The 23,446-nt window shown below is 41.1% G+C and overlaps 1 protein-coding gene and 3 long non-coding RNA genes across 15 annotated transcripts; 2 read left to right on the forward strand and 2 right to left on the reverse strand.

The window, feature by feature from the left end:
* Nucleotides 1-41: 41 nt before the first annotated feature.
* LOC124206307 lies at nucleotides 42-13,232 on the forward strand. 4 transcript variants are annotated; one of them, XM_046604040.1, is made up of 24 exons: nucleotides 42-1,423; nucleotides 1,494-1,664; nucleotides 1,773-2,581; nucleotides 3,053-3,349; nucleotides 3,418-3,646; nucleotides 5,307-5,492; nucleotides 5,572-5,777; nucleotides 5,840-6,229; nucleotides 6,299-6,423; nucleotides 6,492-6,614; nucleotides 6,683-6,908; nucleotides 6,984-7,588; nucleotides 7,660-7,990; nucleotides 8,059-8,152; nucleotides 8,219-8,411; nucleotides 9,025-10,151; nucleotides 10,221-10,357; nucleotides 10,422-10,570; nucleotides 10,635-10,783; nucleotides 11,069-11,184; nucleotides 11,290-11,990; nucleotides 12,377-12,602; nucleotides 12,701-13,058; nucleotides 13,151-13,232. In XM_046604040.1, the coding sequence occupies exons 7-12, from the start codon at nucleotides 5,721-5,723 to the stop codon at nucleotides 7,098-7,100; spliced, it is 1,038 nt and encodes a 345-aa protein (XP_046459996.1). In that variant the 5' UTR covers nucleotides 42-1,423; nucleotides 1,494-1,664; nucleotides 1,773-2,581; nucleotides 3,053-3,349; nucleotides 3,418-3,646; nucleotides 5,307-5,492; nucleotides 5,572-5,720; the 3' UTR covers nucleotides 7,101-7,588; nucleotides 7,660-7,990; nucleotides 8,059-8,152; nucleotides 8,219-8,411; nucleotides 9,025-10,151; nucleotides 10,221-10,357; nucleotides 10,422-10,570; nucleotides 10,635-10,783; nucleotides 11,069-11,184; nucleotides 11,290-11,990; nucleotides 12,377-12,602; nucleotides 12,701-13,058; nucleotides 13,151-13,232. The 4 variants fall into 4 exon arrangements, with proteins under 4 accessions (XP_046459996.1, XP_046459995.1, XP_046459997.1 ...); XM_046604041.1 differs by lacking the exons at nucleotides 42-1,423; nucleotides 1,494-1,664; nucleotides 12,377-12,602 and adding an exon at nucleotides 4,471-4,504 and having other exon boundaries at nucleotides 2,446-2,581; nucleotides 5,572-5,656; nucleotides 5,719-5,777; nucleotides 10,635-10,948; nucleotides 12,712-13,058; XM_046604039.1 differs by lacking the exons at nucleotides 7,660-7,990; nucleotides 12,377-12,602 and having other exon boundaries at nucleotides 10,635-10,948; nucleotides 12,712-13,058.
* A 2,734-nt stretch (nucleotides 13,233-15,966) lies between these two features.
* LOC124204254 lies at nucleotides 15,967-16,790 on the reverse strand. Its single transcript, XR_006878797.1, has 5 exons — nucleotides 16,703-16,790; nucleotides 16,529-16,630; nucleotides 16,351-16,455; nucleotides 16,089-16,270; nucleotides 15,967-16,024 (listed from the first exon to the last, which is right to left on the reverse strand). It is a non-coding gene; the product is annotated as an uncharacterized LOC124204254 (long non-coding RNA).
* A 92-nt stretch (nucleotides 16,791-16,882) lies between these two features.
* LOC124205090 lies at nucleotides 16,883-17,943 on the forward strand. 2 transcript variants are annotated; one of them, XR_006879196.1, is made up of 6 exons: nucleotides 16,883-17,010; nucleotides 17,076-17,211; nucleotides 17,272-17,396; nucleotides 17,554-17,657; nucleotides 17,717-17,821; nucleotides 17,886-17,943. It is a non-coding gene; the product is annotated as an uncharacterized LOC124205090 (long non-coding RNA). The 2 variants fall into 2 exon arrangements; XR_006879195.1 differs by having other exon boundaries at nucleotides 17,295-17,396.
* A 2,012-nt stretch (nucleotides 17,944-19,955) lies between these two features.
* On the reverse strand, nucleotides 19,956-23,409 carry LOC124205099. Of its 8 annotated transcripts, none has more exons than XR_006879199.1 (6): nucleotides 22,842-23,409; nucleotides 22,636-22,771; nucleotides 22,027-22,142; nucleotides 21,220-21,922; nucleotides 20,128-20,475; nucleotides 19,956-20,036 (listed from the first exon to the last, which is right to left on the reverse strand). It is a non-coding gene; the product is annotated as an uncharacterized LOC124205099 (long non-coding RNA). The 8 variants fall into 8 exon arrangements; XR_006879201.1 differs by lacking the exons at nucleotides 22,636-22,771; nucleotides 22,842-23,409 and adding exons at nucleotides 20,585-21,114; nucleotides 22,262-22,414; XR_006879200.1 differs by lacking the exons at nucleotides 22,636-22,771; nucleotides 22,842-23,409 and adding exons at nucleotides 20,585-21,114; nucleotides 22,262-22,414 and having other exon boundaries at nucleotides 20,128-20,486.
* Nucleotides 23,410-23,446: the final 37 nt, after the last annotated feature.

A 23,446-nucleotide genomic window follows, 5' to 3' on the forward strand; every position in this document is an offset into this window, starting at 1 on the left:
GTTAGTTAACACTTTTCACTCTCCACTTTGTTCTAAGCTGCTGTAGAGTCTTGCCGAAGACTTGAACATTTTTCCGGATTCCCATGTCTTATATACTCCGGCCCAGTTATAGGTGTGGTTAGAATCGTTATATACCTGTTTCCCAATCGCTTACCTTATTTCTCTCGCCGACCTGGTGCTCCGTTGAAATCAAACACTCGACCCCTCCGATGGCCTTAAAATGGCTTTTCCCATCAATGCGGGCGTGTTACACTATATGGCCGCCGCTGTCAATAGTCGGGTGAAATTTATGGGCGGGTTATTAATTATACGACCTATCGTTATGACGATAAGTTGGAGGACGGCGGTCATCATGCCATCTGGGTCAGTCTGTGTCGGCTTGACTGCTTTAGTGTGATGGCAATATGTCGTAAAAGAAGATGAAGTCATTGGGAAGTCCTTTTCTGACGTACAAGACATTAAAATATTTCGAACAAATTTTCAAAAGATTTTTACGCGCGTTTATATCAGTTCCGCATTTTGACAGTTCAAGTCGAGTTTGTTGACCGCAACCTTCGCTCAAAGAGTCAAACGGAAAATGAGAGCGATCCATTTATGCCAATTTTTATCGTACGAAAATCCCAGTAGTTGGTACATGTTTAGTCCAAAACCCATTTAACTGCTTGCTCCGATTATTGCAGAGCGGTCAAATTTTATACGTAGGAATAAAAATGAACGATGAAACAAATTTGCATAAATGGCACCACGTCGTTTTTCTTTTTTAGTCGAGAGAATTCCAGTTTTGTCGGCCGACCGGCACATTCCGCAAGTTTACACGCTATAGTGTGTGTGTGTGCGATACATTCCAGCAAGCTGATGGTTGCCGGACATCGGCGGGCATTGACCGATACAGTTACTACGCGGATGTAAAATAATTCCTATCGTTTAGGAAAAACAAGCTTAGCTTTTTCTGGGACTTGATAGACGAATCATTTTTAGCCTTATTCGCTTTGTCAACTGGAGATATCATGGTGTATCAAAACTCAGTTATTCCTTTGCATCTGAAAGGACATCAGGGCAATGTGTATGATCTTGAATGGAACAAGAATGAAGGCGGAGAGGGTTGGCGTTTACTTTCCTGCGGTGCGGACTGCACTGCTCGAGTTTGGAACGATTCCAATGACGTGGTTTTGCCTCATCCAGCTTACGTGTACAGCGCCCGTTTCGGCGAATCCGACGACCGTGTAGTCACTGGATGTTTCGATCAGCTGATACGGTTATGGGAATTAAATTCATCGACACCTCGTCTAATAAGCACCTATGTCCAGCACAGGGCACCGATCAACAGCCTCTGCTGGGACTCCCATGGAAGATTATTTAGCGCAGATGCGAAAGGTTCCATTTGTGTCTGGAACTCGACCATTTCTGGCTTACATTTTGAAAAGTATTTGTTATTTTTTATTGTAATATTACGTGATAACTATCTGACTTTTTTTTCCCTCTTCAATCAACAGGATCCTCAACGAATCTAGTGAAGAATATCGCAATGAAACTCCCATCAACTGCCTCTGCTTTCATCCTTCTGGAGGCAGATTACTAGTCCACTACAGAGGAAGTCAGATGTGTTTGCTCGAGCCAAAGTCTGGTCTTAAATTGATTTCGTACAGTGGCATCTATAACCCAAGGTATAGTCTAATAGCATACAGGCATAGTCTAAATAGCTCTGGCGAAAAGCATTATCATTTATCATTTAAACTGATAATCAATATTTGATATGGAAATGTTGTTGGCAGGCTGAGACTGGCAAGTAGCATCAGTCCGTGCGGTGGTTACGTGATATCCGGCAGTGAGGATGGTTCTGTTCACTGGTTTGATTTGGAGCGGGGTGATCTTGTAGCCGTTACAACCTTGGCCACGTCTACAATTGATCCCGTCATGGCGGTCGCTTTCCACCCCACTTGTCACGCCATAGCCTTGTGTTCATTGAGCTCGCAATGTTTTTCAGTTTTAGAATTTTTAAGCGTTTTCCGTGTATTCTAGCTACTGTATTTTCAATAGCAGTGTTGGCTATATAAGAAGTTTTATTTGTCATCGTTCCAGGTTACTCATATATTTTCTTACTGGATTACTGGAAGGAATGGGAGAGTGGAAGGAGTAGAAGAAGCGTCTGGAGAATCAGTGGAAAAGCCATAATCCGGGAACCAGTTAGAAACGAATCATAAAATGAAATTAAGGACCACCAGGAGTACCAGGAGCACCAGGAGCACCAGGAAGACCAGGAGGACCAGGAAGACCAGGAGGACCCGCTGCTCCGTCAGCACCTGCTGCTCCGGATTATTATCCTGTTTATTCACAATCAGATTAGGGCTTATCCACTGTCTCATTTTCAACTTTTTCTTCCTTGTTGATTCTGTCAATATTTATTCGTAACCCAATTTTGTTTTAAATTTAGATAAACAGCATTCCGTTTGGAGAAACTACCGCGATGTCGGTCGAATTCTTCTTAATTTCTTTTAATCCCCTCTATCCTTGTGTACACCAGTGCGTGAGTGTATTCACGAGGACGTCCTTTCTTGTGGATGCATATTTTCCAGGCTTAAAGGTAGGAAAAATGTATCTCTATTCTTCCTTTTTTAATATTTTGTGTCGTTGATAAAGCAATGTGCAACTAGAAAATTTTCCGAGCAAGAGGGACCTGCACGCTACACCTGTGCACCTTCTCGTTTATTAAGAAAATGAACAGTAACTTTAAACTTGAATTCTCCCCCGTGCATTTGTTTTTCTCTTTTGATGTTCATCAAACGGGTTGGATTCTTACACAAGGATCTTGGCGTTTCTGACTCATTTTTATTGAAAATTGGACGTTTCCATACTTTCCAAAGTGAGTGGACTAGTAGTACACCTTGGAGTGAAATCGATAGCATGGTAAAATACCTCTAAGATAATATACCAAGTCGATAATAGCGTTGTTAGGTGTCGTGCATGTATCACCTCATATATTGTCTATGTTTGTGTGTGTGCTGTTCAACATCAGCTGGTTCTTTCTTCACGTTTGACAGTTTGTTTTTCTTAGGTGTTGGAGGTATATTGGAGGTATTCGTTTATTCAAATGTGACCACAACTCGAGACAATTTCCTTAAATAGAAAATAGGATCAACTGTGCGGAGCTGTTTTCCCTTTATTCGTTTTCTTTTTCCGTCAGCAGGTGACACATTCCTTTTTACTCTGCTAGGATTTTCATTCTTGTTTTCTTTTCTTTTTAAAAGGGCGTTTCCAAGATGAATTGGCTGGTTCAACAGGTGAAATCTATCGGCATTCCTGCACCTGTTTACCTCCCACATGGTCTCGGAACGATAGGAATAAGTGTCACGTAATAATGATCCCTACTTCTTCGTCTATACAACGTAATTGAATAACTGTGTATTGTTTACTGTGTAGGTGAGAGCTGTAGTGAAAACAACACTTGGATAAGGCAAACTTGTTTGTTCAACAAGCTTCTTCGCCTCGGAGGGTGCGGTGCAACACAATTCACGCGTAATCACGTAATCGAGTGATCTGGTATGGAAGCGCGTAATAAGATGAAGGAAATAAAGACGGTAACCAACAATCTCTTCGCCAACTGGTTTCGACTGCTTCGAGAAGTTAAACGCCATCATTTCCAAGACAGGTGAGCAGACACTTCGATATCTCATAAAGCCCTTAACCGCGTGACGTTAGTTAACTAAAACATCACAATTTGACTGGAAGATATCCAGACAAATTTGATTCATTGTGTATTGTTAGAAGCCATAATTTCAGTTGAGGGAAGGTACTTGATGTCATTTGACGAATTTGGGCGAAATTTGGGCTGATTGCGCCTTTCATTTAGAGGAGGAAAATAATCCCTTAAAATGCCATCATTTGCTTTGCCCGCACCGTTTATTCTTTCATTTCAATTGCCTTCAGGTATAGATATCAATCACTAATTTATCGTGCGAATAATCCAAGTCGAGGCAAAACGAGTCAGTGACTGGAAGACGTTAGACTATTCGATGAGATGGAGCTGGTTTGGTTTAGCGAAAATTCTGAATGAATTCGTCGGCCGAGCAGCCAAATTTATGTATTCAAATCATAGCAAATGTGTCATAAAATCGAATGCACTTTGATTTAGACGGCCACTAGTCGTCGCTTTATGTACCTTCAATATGTCGGCCACACTTTTATCGACATCGTCTTCTTCGGGTAACCGATCCAAGGAGACCAATAGTTGTCGAACGCCGCAACTTTGAGCATGCTTCAATGCGATATAGCGCACCCGACTTGCTGTAAAAACAAACGATTTAAATCGGCAAATGAGAGGATATCGAAGCAGTCAACATGATATGCTACTTTACCTTATCTCTTGTTCTCAATCAATGTGACATAAAGTTCTACGTGTAAATCATTTTAACCAAAAGTCTGGCTGCCTGCCACTATGCTCATTCGTTTTTTTTTTCTTCTTTTTTCATTTAGTTTTTCTGTTGTTTTTTCGGCCCGCCATGACCAGGTAAGTTCCCTTATTTTGAGGTCATAGATAAGTAAGATAGAGAGAGATTAATTGGCTTTAATGTTATAGTGCATATAGTGTTGTTATTGAATTTCCACAGCTAAGAAATTAAAGACCAAATAACAAGCCATCCTAATAGGTCTCCGTCGGTAACATATAGTCCAGCGGGTATTGATTCGCGATAAACAAATCATATCAGAACTAGCTGAAACCAAATTATTCCCAAGTCACTCTGTTTGACATTCGGCAGCGCGTGCGCTTTTTCATTTTTAGAGCAAATGCTTTGTTTTCACTCAAAAATTCTAAAGTTTGTCGCGAGTTTTAAAAGTTATCCGCGTTGATTAAAATTCATTTTTGAAAGAAAAAAAAAAAAAAACTTGAAACCTTTTAAAGAGAAAGCAAAATACAGCGAATTGTGTACACACGCAAGGACGTAATCACGTGACTTATGAACTTGGAGCAGATCGCCTTTTGCACTCTACACGCTGCACGTGTAGAGTCCTTGCCGATTTGAAAATCGGAATATCATCTGAGCTGCCCTTGTTATATGGTCTTACACGTCCTACACAACTGCAATGTGAAGCATGCAAGTTGAAGAATGTCTTGACTCGTAAGCAGACTTAAAACAGTAATGACAGAACCCAATGACTTGAATCAAATTTTTTGACTCTTCAAAATTACGAGCCAAATCTCAAATGGAACAAAATCAAAATTATCCGAGGCCACAACTTTTTATTTGCTTCTCTATTATAATAATTTGTCGTAGTTTTTAATGAAAACGCAAAAATTAATTCAATTTCAGAACACTGCAAGAGATTATACGTGCAATCAAGTACAACCAAACAAACCAAATGGTAGCCTATAATGAAATTCGAAAAAGGATGCCAATCTAGCCAAAAAATCTATCAACCACCAATCTGAGATACAAACCAAACGTGCTGGACATCACGTAGTTCCTCTCCTGTGGCAAAATATGGGGATGCATAGAGTAAAAATAAATAACCCGATAGTTGAACGGTTCAGATGTCAAAGTCTAGCCACTCACATTCACTCATTTGCGCATGCAGATCATCACGTGAGCCATTACAACTGTCTGCCATCTCTCTCTCTCTCCCAGCCGAGAGTCTGTGACTATAAAAGGCAACTGGGAATGTTAGAGAAGACATCACTTAGCTGACTGATACTTCCAGAGCTAAACTCTTCTTAACTCGCAGCAATGGCTTTCAAACTAGCCCTTCTCTTCGGCGTGATCGCTTTCGCCAGCGTTTATGTGGTAAGTCCAATTCACTCGTTTATACAATTAATTGATGTTCATTAGTTTGAAATATTTTGCAGTCTGCAACCACGACGACCACCGTCACCACTTCCGTCACCACCGTCTCGGCCGATGATGACAGCGAGGGTGGACTCTCGTTGAGCTCTCATGACCGCAGTGTCATCCGCAAGACCTGGGACCAGGCCAGGAGAGACGGCGATGTTCCTCCTCAGATTCTCTTCCGCTTCATCAAGGCTCACCCCGAATACCAGAAGATGTTCAGCAAGTTCGCCAGCGTTCCCCAAAACGAACTGTTGACCAACGGAAACTTCTTGGCCCAGGCCTACACCATTTTGGCCGGTTTGAACGTCGCCATCCAGTCCCTGTCCAGCCAGGAGCTGATGGCCAGCCAACTCAATGCTCTCGGTGGAGCCCACAAGCCCCGTGGTGCTACTCCCATCATGTTCGAGGTTTGTTTAATCAAAAACTGTTTTCCAATCAAGACAAATTGAACTAGAATTTAACCCGAAATGTTTTAGCAATTCGGTGCCGTCCTCGAGGAAGTCCTCGCTGAAGAGTTGGGCAGCTCCTTCAACGCTGAGGCCAAGAGCGCCTGGAAGAACGGACTTACCGCTTTGGTTGCCGGCATCTCCAAGACCCTGAAGTAATTCTAAATTGTCTCTTACATTACATCACTGATGCCCATTTAATATGATTGCATTAACTTGATAGGAACCCACAAGATTTGGCTGATCCCCAGACCAAATTGTCTGCCCGCCAAGTTCGTGACGTCCAGAGGAGCTGGGAAAACATCAGAAGTGGCCGCAACGCTATGGTCTCTTCCATCATGATCAAGTAATTCGTTAAATTAGCCTATACTGTAATTTAATGTTATCATTTTTAATAACTCTTTTTGATGAAAGGCTCTTCAAGGAGACTCCCCGCATCCAGAAATACTTCACCAAGTTCGCCAATGTCCCAGTGGGATCTTTGAGCGGCGACGCCGAGTACAACAAACAAGTCGCCCTGGTCGCTGACCGTCTGGACACCATCGTCTCGGCTACCGGCGATAAACTTCAACTTTTGGGCAACATCAACTACATGCGCTACACCCACGCCGCCCGTAGCATTCCCCGTAGTGCTTGGGAGGTGAGATATGCATACATTTCATTGCTATTTACCAACGAAACTAACTTATGCACGCATGTGCATGTCTTATTTCAGGACTTTGGCCGTCTTCTGATGGAGTCTTTGTCTGCCAGCGGTGTCTCCTCTGACGATTTGGCTTCCTGGAAGGGCGCTTTGGGTGTCCTTGTCAACGGAATCTCTCCCAAGAATTAAGACACATTTTCTTGGGTCCGCATTCAAGCAATGACACGGAATGGAAGAGAAATCATTTCCCGCCCATTTTATTCATCGATGTTCTTTTCTTTTTCAAATACAATTAGTTAAGCAATCCAAAGTTGGCTGTTGAATTCGCGGATAGAAATTGGGTTTACAAAAAAATTTACAGTCTGATAAAACTTTTTATCTGGCTCGGTCTGCTCCAAGGATGGAGTTGTTGACTATTCAGCCAAACTGAATTAAGAAGAAGAATTATGTTTTACTTTTAACAATAATTTTAGAGTGAACTACCTGACCCATGGGTATGCCATCGTTATTATTTTCTTACAGATTCAATTCAACCTGATTTAATTACTGTCTTCGCTCTTGCCGATGAGATTTATTAACTGGCAGCACCGCTTTCCAGTTTTCAAGCCAGTTCGTCTGCACTCTGCTAAAATTCACATTACAGTCATTCACGTCGGTAGTAGGTTACCTGTAACGAGGTATAAACCTTTCATAATATTCAATAGATATTCAATGTTACTGGGAATTTGCAATATAACTCCGTTCATAGGAAGTAGTAAGTTTCCTTCTGTGTCACAATTGACCAATTGTAAACTTGTGTTTTTCATGGATGTGGGTGATGGTCTCTGGCTTACGCGTGACGGAACAATATATTCAATTCAAGAAAATGTGTAAAACATTTCAGTACTCCCAGAAAGTGAGGATCGATGGATTGTTTCTCCTGCACTGGAGAAATGGATATTCAATCTCTTAATGTTGAAAAGGAGTGAGTGCCGTTGTGCCACAAGAAAACTTTTGTTTTATTTGTAGTTCTCGGGCTCATGTTAAATTGGTTCCACAATATCACTTACCCAAAAGAAATGTGGGACTTCAAGTACAGTGTAAAAGTGAATTCATTATTGTACGCATTATCATTTGCTAAAGAATGCATTTTATTTTCTGACACCAGACAGAAGAACACGAAGTCTGTGACCTCCAGAGAAGCTGGGAAGCCATCAGTTGAGTTGCCGCAACGCCATGGTCTCTTCTATAGTCCTCATCAAGTGAGAGTTGATAAACCAATTATCTTGTACTGTTATCAAATCTTAATTTTCTTACTCTTTTTTAAGAAATGCTCTTCAAGGAGACTCCCCGCATCCAGAAACACCTTAACAAGTTCGCCAGCGTCCCCGTACGATCTTTAGATGGAGACGCCGAATACAACACACAACTCTGCTTGTTGTGTTATTGTAGGACTTTTGCCGCCTTTTGATGGATGCTTTGCCAGCCGAGTGATATTTAATCCATGTGATGTTTAAGATGGTATAGTATAAATACTTAAATAGGTATAAATCTTTCTGGGAAAAAAAACAAAACAAAAAGAAAAACAAACAAAAAAAAAACCTGCTTTTCCACTCGTTGCTGACTTGCTGGATGGATTGTTTTGGGGTTTGTTCCCATGTCTAAAGAGAAATCTTAGCTCGCACCACACTAAAAGGGATAGCCTGATCGCTCGTTCCCCGTCTGTTTGTAAACGCAAGTGGGCAACCAGATGCTCTTGTAAAGAAATTACAACTTATTTGTTATAATTGTATAGCTAACTCAAATAGTATGGTTAATTTAATTTTGTGCCCCAGCTGCATTTAATAATTTGGAATTAAGACAACTCAATTTTCCATTCATTTAATAGTGTAATGTAATTGAGGGAATGTAACGGTGAACGAACTGGAATTTTCGCTTGGTGAACATTTTCGTATTCTTTTTCTATATTTAACTGCCTAGTTTTCAATCTATCCTATAAATGATAATTTAACTTGATCGAAAACGGATAAAAACATTATTCCTTCTTAATTTTGAAAATATTTCATTCATTTCTCGTTTACTGCTCTTGGTACATAGTTCTGTTATGATTCATAACATTTAATTTTTCTTTTAGAACGCCAATATGTTCCATCGGGATATTCGGCCACATCATCAACAATCACAAACTATTCCAATATCTATGCATCACCTATTTTATGTGCCAGTTCCCATTTCACTGCCTTCACAAATCAATCAACTGTAGCCAGTGGAACGTTTGGATTCAAAAGAAAGAGTTTCTCAGTTGGAAGATCAAAAGCGGATGCTGAAACTACAGAAGAAGATTCAGAAATTGTAGATTAGTTTGGAGGAAGCCAAAGCCAAACAGGCTGTTCCTCCCAGTGGAATTAAGAGCCAGCAGAGCGTCAACGACAAATCGATATCTGCAGCTATTTTTCACTGGAGCAAGAAGCCGAACTTCGCCGAACTTTGTGTGTTCCTGAAAAGAATCATTCTACCTCATCTTGTGTCTCTTCTAAAATTCTGAATGAAATTGATCTTCTGCAAGTCCAATTGAGCAATGTGATCCCTCAACCGGAGCTGTCGTTGTCGACCGTCGTCGCATTGGAAAGATAACCGACAACTATCAGGAGTCGATTGGGCGTGAAGAATTCGGTCAAGTCTTCAAAGAAACTTGGCATGGACGTCAAGAAGATCCTTGGCGTTGCAGCACAATCGTCGAGGCTTGATCGTTCGCCAAGATGATTCAACGAGAGGTTGAAGCCCTTTCAGCTGTTCAGCACCGTAATATTATTGGACTGCTAGATCTTCGCATGGAAAACGAATCGAGTGATGGTGAAGCATCGATTAGAGTCTCGCTTATCTTTGAATTCGCCAACGGAGGGACTCTTTTCGACTGTCTTTTCGGTGGCCAAGCATAAAACAGCAAATTCAAATTAGACGTGAATCAAATGATGCTGATCGCTCGCCATCTCACCGCGAGACTCTCCATCTACTGCATTCCACTCAGCAGAAGCCGGGCGGTTCAGTTATGGTCCACCGTGACGTAAAATCCGCCAATGTTTTACTGCAACTGGATGACGAAGGAAGAGACCGGGAAGAGTCGTACGAGCTGTTTTGGCCGATTTTGGTTTGGCACGTTTTCATTCGGATCTCAACGAAAGTGGGGCTCTGGTCTAGCAGCCAGTTCCATGACAGCCTTGGTAGGTTACCCACGGCTATGTCGATCCTTTGTATGCGGAGGTACTGTATATTCTCAACATGTTCCAACTGATGCAGTGTTTATTAATTATTTTTCAATTACCATTGTAGAGTTCAACCTACAGACGGGCCGGCCAGTTTGCATGTCCTTCAACGCTTGAAGGTCGCGGGGAATATTACGTTAAACTCTCAATGCGGTGTTGTAGAGGTTGGGTGAGAACTGGACGTGTTGCATCATTATCAAGCAGGTACAATAGCCGCAAGGCTCAGCCATTTGGTATTCATTTTGAATTTTGATATTGGTTTTTGTAGACCCATCCCCAGCAACGTCAACCTAAAGAAGGAAAGGCCAGTTTGCATTTTCTTTACGCTCGAAGGTCACGGAGATCTTAAAGTAAACGTGTCATGCGACGGCGAAGAGGTTGGGTGAGGACGACACGTGTTGCATCATTATCAAGCAGGTACAATAGCCGCAAGGCTCAGCCATTTGGTATTCATTTTGAATTTTGATATTGGTTGTTGTAGACCCTTCCCCAGCAACGTCAACCTAAAGAAGGAAAGGCAAGTTTGCATTTTCTTCAATTTCGAAGGTCACGGAGATACCATTACGTTAAACGTGTCATGTGGAGTAGAGGTTGGGTGAGAATGGGAAGTGTTCCATCATTATCAAGCAGGTACAATAGCCGCAAGACTTAAGAGGTTAGGGGTAGAAAAAAAATCGTATAAAAGGAGAGAGAAAAGGCGTTTGAAATCAGTTGAGTGAGAATCTCCGACACGGCAGCTGCTGTGTCCTATTCGTCACTAAATGCATTCTTCATTCTAAAATCATTTCGCAATAAGTAAATATCCTTTTAACTTTTTGTGTCGATTTTTATTGTTTTTTTTTTCTTTTCAATTGTTAATATGCTTTTATTGAATATATTTAATATTCAAATTGTTTATTGTCTGTCGTATTAAAGGAGAAAAATGGCCAAAGAAATCAGTCGAGTGATCATCTCCGACACTGCAATAGCAACTGCAGTGCACTATTGATCATCAATTAATTCTTCACTGTGTAATCAGTTCGTAATCATGGGTAAAATATTCATTTTTATTTTGAGTCATGAAACAATTCTATGTCATTCCTAGTTGATATGATGAGCTATAATTGAAATTAATTTTTAAATTGTTTATTGTACAGTTAATTATGGCGTTGTGCTGCTGTTGGGTCGACCACGAGTGTACCGATGTCTCCTGGATACGGTGGCCCCGAGTTACTTCACCAAAGCGCCTGAGTACTACACTGAGGCTCCCAAGTACTACACCATCAAAGCTCCAGAGTATTACACTGCAATCTACGCTGCCCCAGCTTACACCACCAAGGGACCGGAGTACTGCACCACAACCTACGCTGCTCCAGTTCACTACACCGCCCCGAGACACAACCACATCTGAGGCAGCCAGTATTACTGCACAGCGGCTGCTTCTTAGTAACAACCTACGTTACACCTAGATGCTACACCGAAGCCCACAAGTACTGCACCGGCAAGGCCGAATATTACATAACCACGTTTGCTGCCCCAGCTACCCTGCTACACCGAGAAACCCAAGTATTTCTCTGCTTCAAGCAACTATCGAACAGAGGCTCCTGTTGACTACACCACCCATGCCCCGGGGTTTTACAGTACAACCTACGCTGCCCCATCTACACCACCAAGGCTCCAAAGTGCTACACAACCAAGGCACCCGAGCTACTACTTAGGCTGCTCCGACTTTCTGCACCGAAGCTGCGAAATATTCCACTGCCCCGAGTTACTACACCATCAAGGCTGTTTCAATGTTACATCACAACCTACGCTTCTCCAGTTTACTACATAATGGTGAAGCCAGAAATGGAAACAGGTATGGGCCCAACGGGTCTTGCTTTATTCCTCTTGTGTCTCTTCTACAAGATTAACGTCTGGAATATTTGTTAATTTTTTTTTAAATGTGAAGTAGTCAGGGTAGAGACAATATTTTGATAAAGGGATAAAAGTTTATTTTAAAGAAGTTCTACATAACACGTGGGGTTTTGTATTGAAATTTGTTGGTATAGTTAAATGTGTGCGGCTCATGAGTTACCAGGCTGAAGCTTATTTTCTGCTAGAAATCACTTGAGTAGAATAACCAATGAAGCGTTGTTGACACTTAACTTGCATCTGACCGTGTGGAAGGCCTTTTTATTTTTTTTTCATGTTACTTCATTTTTTCAATCATTCTCATTTCATTTCTCCAATGCTAATTTGAAGGTGACGGAGATTATGTCGTAAAATGTGCCATGTAGTGGTGTAGAGGTTGGGCAAGAACGGGACGTGTTTCATCATTATCAAAAAGGTAGAATTGCTGAAAGGCTTGAGTTGAGAGGTAAATTGGGGTTAGAAAAAGTCGTATAAAAGGAGAGGAAGGTGATAGAGATTAGTCTAGTGAGCATCTCCGACCCGGCAACAACTGCTTTCTTCCAATTCTCAATCATGGGTAATTCGTTTATTTTACATGGAGTTTTGTATCATATAGACTTTCTTACATTTGTTCATGTGTCACTAATAGTTAAATATTTTAATGTTCACATCTAGTTAATTTATAGTCTAGTGCTGTTTGGTGTATCGTTGATGGTCGAGTCGTCCACTGGTGTACCGGTGTCCCCTGGGTGTGGCAGATACCAAACCGCAATGCTACCGTCTACCACACAACAAACATACGCAACCAGTTACTACACCTAAAAGGCCGTATGTTACACAAGGACGTATGCTACACCAGTTTACTACACCGTGGAATTCAAGTATTACTCTTCCCCGAACAAATACCAAACAGAGGCTCTTGTTTACTACACTACCATCGCCCTCGAGTGTTACACTAAAACCTACGCTGCCCCCAACTACTACACTGTAGCTCCGAAGTGCTACACATCAATGCACAACCAATTCGCAATTGGTAAATCTGCTGTTTTACATAAATTGAATTATTCCACGTGTTCTCTAATTGTTAATTAATAACTGAAAATGTTTTATTTTATTCATTTACAGTTTATTTTTACGTCGTGCTGCTGTTGGTTGTTCTATCGTTGCTAACGTGTTGACCACTGTACCGAACTCCACCGACTTTGGGTATTAACGACAAGGGATGTATGTCAACAGGTGCAATAGCCGTAAAGTTTAAAATGTGAAGAAAAAATCGGATAAAAGAAGAGAGAAAAGGCGATTTATCAATTCAATGAGCATCTCCTACCCGGCAGCAATTGCATTCTTCGAATACTCAATCAAAGGAGTACTACACCTCCAAGGCAGCGGAGTACTACACCTCCAAGGCAGCGGAGTACTACACCACCAAGGCAGCGGAGTACTACACCACCAGGGCAGCGGAGTACTACACCACCAAGGCAGCGGAGTACTACACCACCAAGTCAGCGGAGTACTATACCACCAAGTCAGCGGAGTACTACACCACCAAGGCAGCGGAGTACTACACCACCAAGGCAGCGGAGTACTACACCACCAAGGCAGCGGAGTACTACACCACCAAGGCAGCGGAGTACTACACCACCAAGGCAGCGGAGTACTACACCACCAAGGCAGCGGAGTACTACACCACCAAGGCAGCGGAGTACTACACCACCAAGGAAGCGGAGTACTACACCACCAAGGAAGCGGAGTACTACACCACCAAGGCAGCGGAGTACTACACCACCAAGGCAGCGGAGTACTACACCACCAAGGCAGCGGAGTACTACACCACCAAGGCAGCGGAGTACTACACCACCAAGGCAGCGGAGTACTACACCACCAAGGCAGCGGAGTACTACACCACCAAGGCAGCGGAATACTACACCACCAAGGCAGCGGAGTACTACACCACAAACTACGATTCCGCAATTTTCTACATGGAAATTTCTAAATACTAGAGCCGAAATTTCTATGTCAGGTTATTTATATTTGTCGGTTATTTTCATGGTCATTGGTCACTGGGAATTAATTATTGATCTTAAAAGAGAAAATTAAAGTTTTAACACGTGTAATTCTTTTGTAATACTTTTGTTAGTAACTGTAAGTTTGTCAACTTTGCGTCAGTTGTCTATTGGTGTTGGATTTCTTCAAGACCGGGATGCTGAATTGTGAATTGTTTATTTCATGTTTTAGAGGTGACTACTGCCTTATTCATAAGGACATGTTCTTATGGTTCGACGATGATATTTCAAGGTTTAGTTACGAAAGACACTTGTAACTGTAGATTTTATCAAATCTTATAAATAATGGGAAAGTGGCTGACCTTTGTAAAAATGAAAGACTTTGAAATTGAGAGAAATATATTGATACAATTCATAAACAAAACTTGGTATAAATTAGAAACAATGAACAACAAACTTATAAAAAGAATTGTGTTATATGGTCCCACCTCCTCCCACAATTCCTCCACATTTTACAGTCACATACATGCATACACATATACATACACTTAAGTTAACCCATTGACTGCCACGCCATACAACCCGTAGGTTGCTCTCTACTAATCTACGCGCCACGTCTGAAGGATCCATGACCAAGTTGGACTTGCCATTGCTGACAAGTCCGTGCTGAAAAGGGGAAACTATGGTGCATTGCCTGAAACAGGCGCCTTGCGGCAAATTTTGGGCTTGGCGACTCTCCGACCCCGCGGCTTGTAAACCACGAGACCGAACAGCGCGGCCCGTGCTAAGGAGCTAGGGGAAAACAAAGGCGTGGCAGACAACGGGTTAACTAACACTAACACAAACATATTACCAACAACAAATGATGATCCACGCTGACATTTTGGAGATACCGGCGACGTTTTAGTGTCCATCTTCTCGACGTTTCCTCTCATTACCTGAATAGAATAAAGAGAAAACAATTCTTTATTAAGTGACATGCCAATTAAAGTAACATAATAGTCACATAATACGTTTAAGTTCATTGATATGGTTTTTTTGCTCAAAATCCACCTAACAATGTTGAGAACTGTTCACAGAACAAAGCTCACATGCTAGTCTTCAAAAAAAAATTCCGGAAGTAGACCGGAAGTAACCACAGCGCCTCAACCATTGAGCTGTCGTCAAATTAAACCACATATTCGTGATCTCCATGAAATTTGGGGTCGATTAGATGTGATTTAAACGAAATCCAAAATTTGGCCAAAATCGAGAATTTTCCTGAACTATAATAGTTCAGGAAAATTTTCGAAACCGGAAGTACGCGTACGTAAAAAAGATAACATGAACTTTACCACAAATTCGACGAGGATTACGAATATGTGGTTCTTTTGCTCCTCGAATGAATATTTTCTGAACTACTGACTGAAATGAGCAAACCGGAAGTAGAAAAAAAGAGCAATTATCGAAAATTTTACAAGTGAGCTTTGTTGCAGGAATAGTAATCGTTAGTTATTACTAAATATTTCAACAAAATAACTGCCAATAAATGTTTAAATAGACGTGCAAAGTAACTGAAACTGACTGTTATGACAGCTGCAAATTATCAAAAGCCATCTAGCGTTAGAAAAAAGAAACGTCCAAGTAAAACTTCGTTGGCGCGTAAGAAGGGCCTGATTTTGAAAACTATTGCACAGACAGAGTCTAACGCAACTAGACTATTAGTAGATAACCTACGCAAATAAGTCAATTGTTGGGTACCTGGGCATAATCCCTTGGTGAGTGACTGCAGGTGCGTAACAGCGGACGGAAGCGATCACTGAAGTGGTCCAGAAACTCGCCAGTGAAGTAAATCAAATTGTGTTTAGAAGCAGTGAAGTTAGATGAGCGTGCGTCGCGAAGATAAGGATGGAAATGAACGTTGATGGAAGTCCCTCTTCCGTCATGGACAAAGGTCAGCATTGGCACAAGAATCTCCGTGCCAGGACCACACGATTCCATAAAGAAACTGTGTGCTCTGTAAAATAAAACGTTTTACATTAATAAAATTACAACAAAGAATAAAGCATATCAATCTTTACCTTTTCTAAGAAGCACACTTCAATTTTCATGATGAAAAAACCGTAAAAATGGAAATCACAGGAACAAACAGTCTTACTCCTCATGTTGAGATACATTTCCTGATGCTAAAGAAAGTGTCATAATGTGTTACAGTAGCATGGTGATAGGTGGTTCACTTCACACTCTTCATGTCACTGAAACTCTAAGTGGAAATGGGACAAGGAAATTCTTTACGTTATTTACAAATTTACACAAATTTACCTGTGAGAAATAAAACTTTACCTATCTCTTAGCTGGGTTGCCTTCTAAACAGAAATAAAAACAGCCATAACAACAAACATGCTATTGCAGGGTACGCCATAAAAATTCCGAGATTCAGAAAAGATCCTATGGTTCAAGAATACCTATGTTACATGAAAATCTGAATTGTAATGGACTGTTAGTAGTAATGGGAAAATACCTTAACTCGGCAGATTTGTATTCCACTATATGTGAGCTTCAAACATAGGTTTTGACAGCATTATGGGTCTATTGGATGGAAATTGACTGACCGCTAAGTCAACTTGTTGGAATGATTTGAAGAAATAAAATGATACAGTATAAAAATAAGGAAACTAGGTAAAGATAAACCTACATATGATATGAAGTTCAATTTGGTAATTGAAATCACAGGAATATAAGTATAAATAAGCAACAATTTGTCTCGCTCATTTCGCCTCGTTTAACCATTAAAGAACAACAACATGGGAGACACTAGCGACATCTGGTAATAAGTTTTGAATCTTAAGTTGTCGCTTTAGGATTCAAAACTTATTACCAGATTTCGCTAGTGTCGCCTTTGTTGTTGTTACATCGTGAAACAAGGTTGGGCGAAATAGTTGGTTGCTAATTTATACTTAAATTCCTGTGATTTCAAGTACCGAATTTAACTTCATATCTTATGTAGGTTTATCTTGACCTAATTTTCTTATTTTTATACTGTACCAACTTATTTCTTCAAATTTTAGATGCATACTGTCATTCATTCCAACAAGTTGACTTAGCGCTCAGTCAATTTCCATCCAATAGACCCATAATGCTGTCCAAACCTAAAACTCATAATTGAAGCTCACATATAGTGGAATACAAATCTGCCGAGTTAAGGTATTTTCCCATTACTACTAACAGTAACAGTCCATTACAATTCAGATTTTCATGTAACAGGTATTCTTGTTCATGAACCATAGGACTTTTCTGAATCTCGCAATTTTAGCTGTCAAAACCTAAAACTCATGTTTGCAGCATGTTTGAAGCTCACATATAGTTGAATACAAATCTGCCGAGTTAAGGTATTTTCCCATTCCCACCTGGAACATCATGTTTGCTGTGATGGCTGTTTCTACTTCTGTTTAGAAGGCATCCCAGCTGAGAGATAGGTAGAGTTTTATTTTTCACTGGTAAATTTGTAAATAAAGTAGAGAATATCCTTGTCCCATTTCTACTTAGAGTTTCAGTGACTTGAAGAGTCTGATGTGAATAATGCCGTGTGTATGCATACATGTTCCAGTTCTGGTTGACGCCTTACTAAATTCATCACCCATATGATAAAGGTGAGCATCAATACCACCTATCACCATGCTACTGTAACACATTATGACACTTTCTTTAGCATCAGGAAATGTATCTCAACATGAGGAGTAAGACTGTTTGTTCCTGTGATTTCCATTTTTACGGTTTTTTCATCATGAAAATTGAAGTGTGCTTCTTAGAAAAGGTAAAGATTGATATGCTTTATTCTTTGTTGTAATTTTATTAATGTAAAACGTTTTATTTTACAGAGCACACAGTTTCTTTATGGAATCGTGTGGTCCTGGCACGGAGATTCTTGTGCCAATGCTGACCTTTGTCCATGACGGAAGAGGGACTTCCATCAACGTTCATTTCCATCCTTATCTTCGCGACGCACGCTCATCTAACTTCACTGCTTCTAAACACAATTTGATTTACTTCACTGGCGAGTTTCTGGACCACTTCAGTGATCGCTTCCGTCCGCTGTTACGCACCTGCAGTCACTCACCAAGGGATTATGCCCAGGTACCCAACAATTGACTTATTTGCGTAGGTTATCTACTAATAGTCTAGTTGCGTTAGACTCTGTCTGTGTAATAGTTTTCAAAATCAGGCCCTTCTTACGCGCCAACGAAGTTTTACTTGGACGTTTCTTTTTTCTAACGCTAGATGGCTTTTGATAATTTGCAGCTGTCATAACAGTCAGTTTCAGTTACTTTGCACGTCTATTTAAACATTTATTGGCAGTTATTTTGTTGAAATATTTAGTAATAACTAACGATTACTATTCCTGCAACAAAGCTCACTTGTAAAATTTTCGATAATTGCTCTTTTTTTCTACTTCCGGTTTGCTCATTTCAGTCAGTAGTTCAGAAAATATTCATTCGAGGAGCAAAAGAACCACATATTCGTAATCCTCGTCGAATTTGTGGTAAAGTTCATGTTATCTTTTTTACGTACGCGTACTTCCGGTTTCGAAAATTTTCCTGAACTATAGTTCAGGAAAATTCTCGATTTTGGCCAAATTTTGGATTTCGTTTAAATCACATCTAATCGACCCCAAATTTCATGGAGATCACGAATATGTGGTTTAATTTGACGACAGCTCAATGGTTGAGGCGCTGTGGTTACTTCCGGTCTACTTCCGGAATTTTTGTGTGAAGACTAGCATGTGAGCTTTGTTCTGTGAACAGTTCTCAATATTGTTAGGTGGATTTTAAGCAATTTAAAGCGCGCCTTTAAAGTTTTGAGCAAAAAAAACCAGAACAATGAACCTATATGTATTATGTGACTATTATGTTACTTTAATTGGCATGTCACTTGATAAGAAATGTTTTCTCTTTATTCAGGTAATGAGAGGAAACGCCGAGAAGATGGACACTAAAACGTCGCCGGTATCTCCAAAATGTCAGCGTGGATCATCATTTGTTGTTGGTAATATGTTTGTGTTAGTGTTAGTTAACCCGTTGTCTGCCACGCCTTTGTTTTCCCCTAGCTCCTTAGCACGGGCCGCGCTGTTCGGTCTCGTGGTTTACAAGCCGCGGGGTCGGAGAGTCGCCAAGCCCAAAATTTGCCGCAAGGCGCCTGTTTCAGGCAATGCACCATAGTTCCCCCTTTTCAGCACGGACTTGTCAGTAATGGCAAGTCCTACTTGGTCATGGATCCTTCAGACGTGGCGCTTAGATTAGTAGAGAGCAACCTACGGGTTGTATGGCGTGGCAGCCAATGGGTTAACTTAAGTGTATGCATATGTGTATGTTTGTATGTGACTGTAAAATGTGGAGGAATTGTGGGAGGAGGTGGGACAATATAACACAATTCTTTTTATAAGTTTTTGTTCATTGTTTCTAATTTATACCAAGTTTTGTTTATGAATTGTATCAATATATTTCTCTCAACTTCAAAGTGTTTCATTTTTACAAAGGTCACCCACTTCCCCATTACTTATAAGATTTGATAAAATCTACAGTTACAAGTGTCTTTCGTAACTAATCCTTGAAATATCATCGTCGAACCACAAGAACATGTCCGTATGAATAAGGCAGTAGTCACCTCTTAAACATAAAACAAACAATTCACAATTCAGCAGCCTGGGTACTCCGCTGCCCTGGTGGTGTAGTACTCCGCTGCCTTGGTGGTGTAGTACTCCGCTGCCTTGGTGGTGTAGTACTCCTTTGATTGAGTATTGGAAGAATGCAATTGCTGCCGGGTAGGAGATGCTCATTCAATTGATAAATCGCCTTTTCTCTCTTCTTTTAACCGATTTTTTCTTTTCCTGTTTCACATTTTAAACTTTACGGCTATTGCACCTATTGACATACATCTCTTGTCGTTAATAACCAAAGTCGGTGGAGTTCGGTACAGTGGTCAACACGTTAGCAACGATAGAACAACCAACAGCAGCACGACGTAAAAATAAACTGTAAACGAATAAAATAAACATTTTCAGTTATTAATTAACAATTAGAGAACATATGGAATAATTCAAATTATGTAAAACAGCAGATTTACCAATTGCGAATTGGTTGTGCATTGATGTGTAGCACTTCGGAGCCACAGTGTAGTAGTTGGGGGCAACGTAGGTTTTAGTGTAACACTCGAGGGCGATGGTAGTGTAGTAAACAGGAGCCTCTGTTTGGTATTTGTTCGGGGAAGAGTAATACTTGAATTCCTCGGTGTAGTAAACTGGTGTAGCATACGTCCTTGTGTAACATACGGCCTTTTAGGTGTAGTAACTGGTTGCGTATGTTTGTTGTGTAGTAAGACGGTAGCATTGCGGTTTGGTATCTGCCACACCCAGGGGACACCGGTACACCAGTGGACGACTCGACCATCAACGATACACCAAACAGCACTAGACTATAAATTAACTAGATGTGAACATTAAAATAATTAACTATTAGTGACAAATGAACAAATGTAAGAAAGTCTATATGATACAAAACTCCATGTAAAATAAACGAATTACCCATGATTGAGAATTGGAAGAAAGCAGTTGTTGCCGGGTCGGAGATGCTCACTAGACTAATCTCTATCACCTTCCTCTCCTTTTATACGACTTTTTCTAACCCCAATTTACCTCTCAACTCAAGCCTTTCAGCAATTCTACATTTTTGATAATGATGAAACACGTCCCGTTCTTGCCCAACCTCTACACCACTACATGGCACATTTTACGGAATAATCTCCGTCACCTTCAAATTAGCAATTGACATTGGAGAAATGTAATGAGAATGATTGAAAAAATGAAGTAACATGAAAAAAATAAAAAGGCCTTCCACACGGTCAGATGCAAGTTAAGTGTCAACAACGCTTCATTGGTTATTCTACTCAAGTGATTTCTAGCAGAAAATAAGCTTCAGCCTGGCAACTCATGAGCCGCACACATTTAACTATACCAACAAATCTCAACACAAAACCCCACGTGTTATGTAGAACTTCTTTAAAATAAGTCAAAAGCACTTTTATCCCTTTATCAAAATATTGTCTCTACCCTGACTACTTCACATAAAAAAAAATAAACAAAAAAAAAAAAAATATTCCAGACGTTAATCTTGTAGAAGAGACACAAGAGGAATAAAGCAAGACCCGTTGGGCCCATACCTGTTTCCATTTCTGGCTTCACCATTATGTAGTAAACTGGAGAAGCGTAGGTTGTGATGTAACATTGTAACAGCCTTGATGGTGTAGTAACTCGGGGCAGTGGAATATTTCGCAGCTTCGGTGCAGAAAGTCGGAGCAGCCTAAGTAGTAGCTCGGGTGCCTCGGTGGCGTAGTACTTTGGAGCCTTGATGGTGTAGATGGGGCAGCGTAGGTTGTACTGTAAAACCCCGGGGCATGGGTGGTGTAGTCAACAGGAGCCTCTGTTCGATAGTTGCTTGGAGCAGAGAAATACTTGGGTTTCTCGGTGTAGCAGGGTAGCTGGGGCAGCAAACGTGGTTATGTAATATTCGGCCTTGCCGGTGCAGTACTTGGGGGCTTCGGTGTAGCATCTAGGTGTAACGTAGGTTGTTACTAAGAAGCAGCCGCTGTGCAGTAATGACGGCTGCCTCAGATGTGGTTGTGTAGCTCAGGGCGGCGTAGTGAACTGGGGCAGCGTAGGTTGTGGTGCAGTACTCCGGTCCCTTGGTGGTGTAAGCTGGGGCAGCGTAGATTGCAGTGTAATACTCTGGGGCTTTGATGGTGTAGTACTTGGGAGCCTCAGTGTAGTACTCAGGCGCTTTGGTGAAGTAACTCGGGGCCACCGTATCCAGGAGACATCGGTACACTCGTGGTCGACCCAACAGCAGCACAACGCCATAATTAACTGTACAATAAACAATTTAAAAATTAATTTCAATTATAGCTCATCATATCAACTAGGAATGACATAGAATTGTTTCATGACTCAAAATAAAAATGAATATTTACCCATGATTACGAACTGATTACACAGTGAAGAATCAATTGATGATCAATAGTGCCCTGCAGTTGCTATTGCAGTGTCGGAGATGATCACTCGACTGATTTCTTTGGCCTTTTTTCTCCTTTAATACGACAGACAATAAACAATTTGAATATTAAATATATTCAATAAATGGCATATTAACAATTGAAAAGAAAAAAAACAATAAAAATCGGCACAAATAGTTAAAAGGATATTTACTTATTGCGTAATGATTTTAAAATGAAAAATGCATTTAGTGACGAATAGGACACAGCAGTTGCCGGGTCGGAGATTCTCACTCAACTGATTTCAAACGCCTTTTCTCTCTCCTTTTATACGATTTTTTTTCTACCCCTAACCTCTTAAGCCTTGCGGCTATTGTACCTGCTTGATAATGGTGCAACACTTCCCGTTCTCACCCAACCTCTAACTCCACATGACAAGTTTAACGTAATGGTATCTCCGTGACCTTCGAAATTGAAGAAAATGCAAACTTGCCTTTCCTTCTTTAGGTTGACGTTGCTGGGGATGGGTCTACAACAAGCAATATCAAAATGAATACCAAATGGCTGAGCCTTGCGGCTATTGAATACCTGCTTGATAATGATGCAACACGTCCAATTCTCACCCAACCTCTACACCACCGCATTGACAGTTTAACGTAATATTCCCCGCGACCTTCAAGCGTGAAGGACATGCAAACTGGCCGACCCGTCTGCAGGTTAAACGCTACAATGGTAATTGAAAAAATAATTAATAAACACTGCATCAGTTGGAACATGTTGAAAATATACAGTACCTCCGCACACAAAGGATCGACATAGCCGTGGGTACCTACCACGGCTGTCATGAAACTGGCTGCTAGGCCAAGGCGGGAGCCACTTTCGTTAAGATCCAAATGAAGACGTTAAATCGTCCAAAACAGCTCGCACGACTCTTCCTTCGTCATCCCGTTGCAGTAAAACATTGGCGGATTTCACGTCACGGTGGACCATAACTGAACCGCCCGGCTTCTGCTGAGTGGAATGCAGTAGATGGAGAGTTTCGCGGTGAGATGGCGAGCGGTCAGCATCATTTGATTCACGTCTAATTTGAATTTGCTATTTTTTGCTAGGCCGCCGAAAAGTCAGTCGAAAAGAGTCCCTCCGTTGGCGAATTCAAAGATAAGCGAGACTCTAATCGATGCTTCACCATCACTCGATTCGTTTTCCATGCGAAGATCTAGCAGTCCAATAATATTACGGTGCTGAACAGCTGAAAGGGCTTCAACCTCTCGTTGAATCATCTTGGCGAACGATCGAGCCTCGACGACTGTGCTGCAACGCCGAGGAGAGCGGATTTCTTTGACGGCTGCTTGACATCCATGCCAAGTTTCTTTGAAGACTTGACCGAATTCTTCACGCC

Source organism: Daphnia pulex, chromosome 10, assembly GCF_021134715.1.
Source record: "Daphnia pulex isolate KAP4 chromosome 10, ASM2113471v1".
Taxonomy (NCBI): Eukaryota; Metazoa; Arthropoda; class Branchiopoda; order Diplostraca; family Daphniidae; genus Daphnia; species Daphnia pulex.

Coding starts and splice junctions, on each gene's coding strand:
- LOC124206307 (XM_046604040.1), top strand. CDS start 5,721: ATGGCTTTCAAACTAGCCCTTCTCTTCGGCGTGATCGCTTTCGCCAGC. Junction 5,778..5,839: donor CTTTCGCCAGCGTTTATGTG/GTAAGTCCAATT, acceptor AATATTTTGCAG/TCTGCAACCACGACGACCAC. Junction 6,909..6,983: donor TTCCCCGTAGTGCTTGGGAG/GTGAGATATGCA, acceptor GTCTTATTTCAG/GACTTTGGCCGTCTTCTGAT.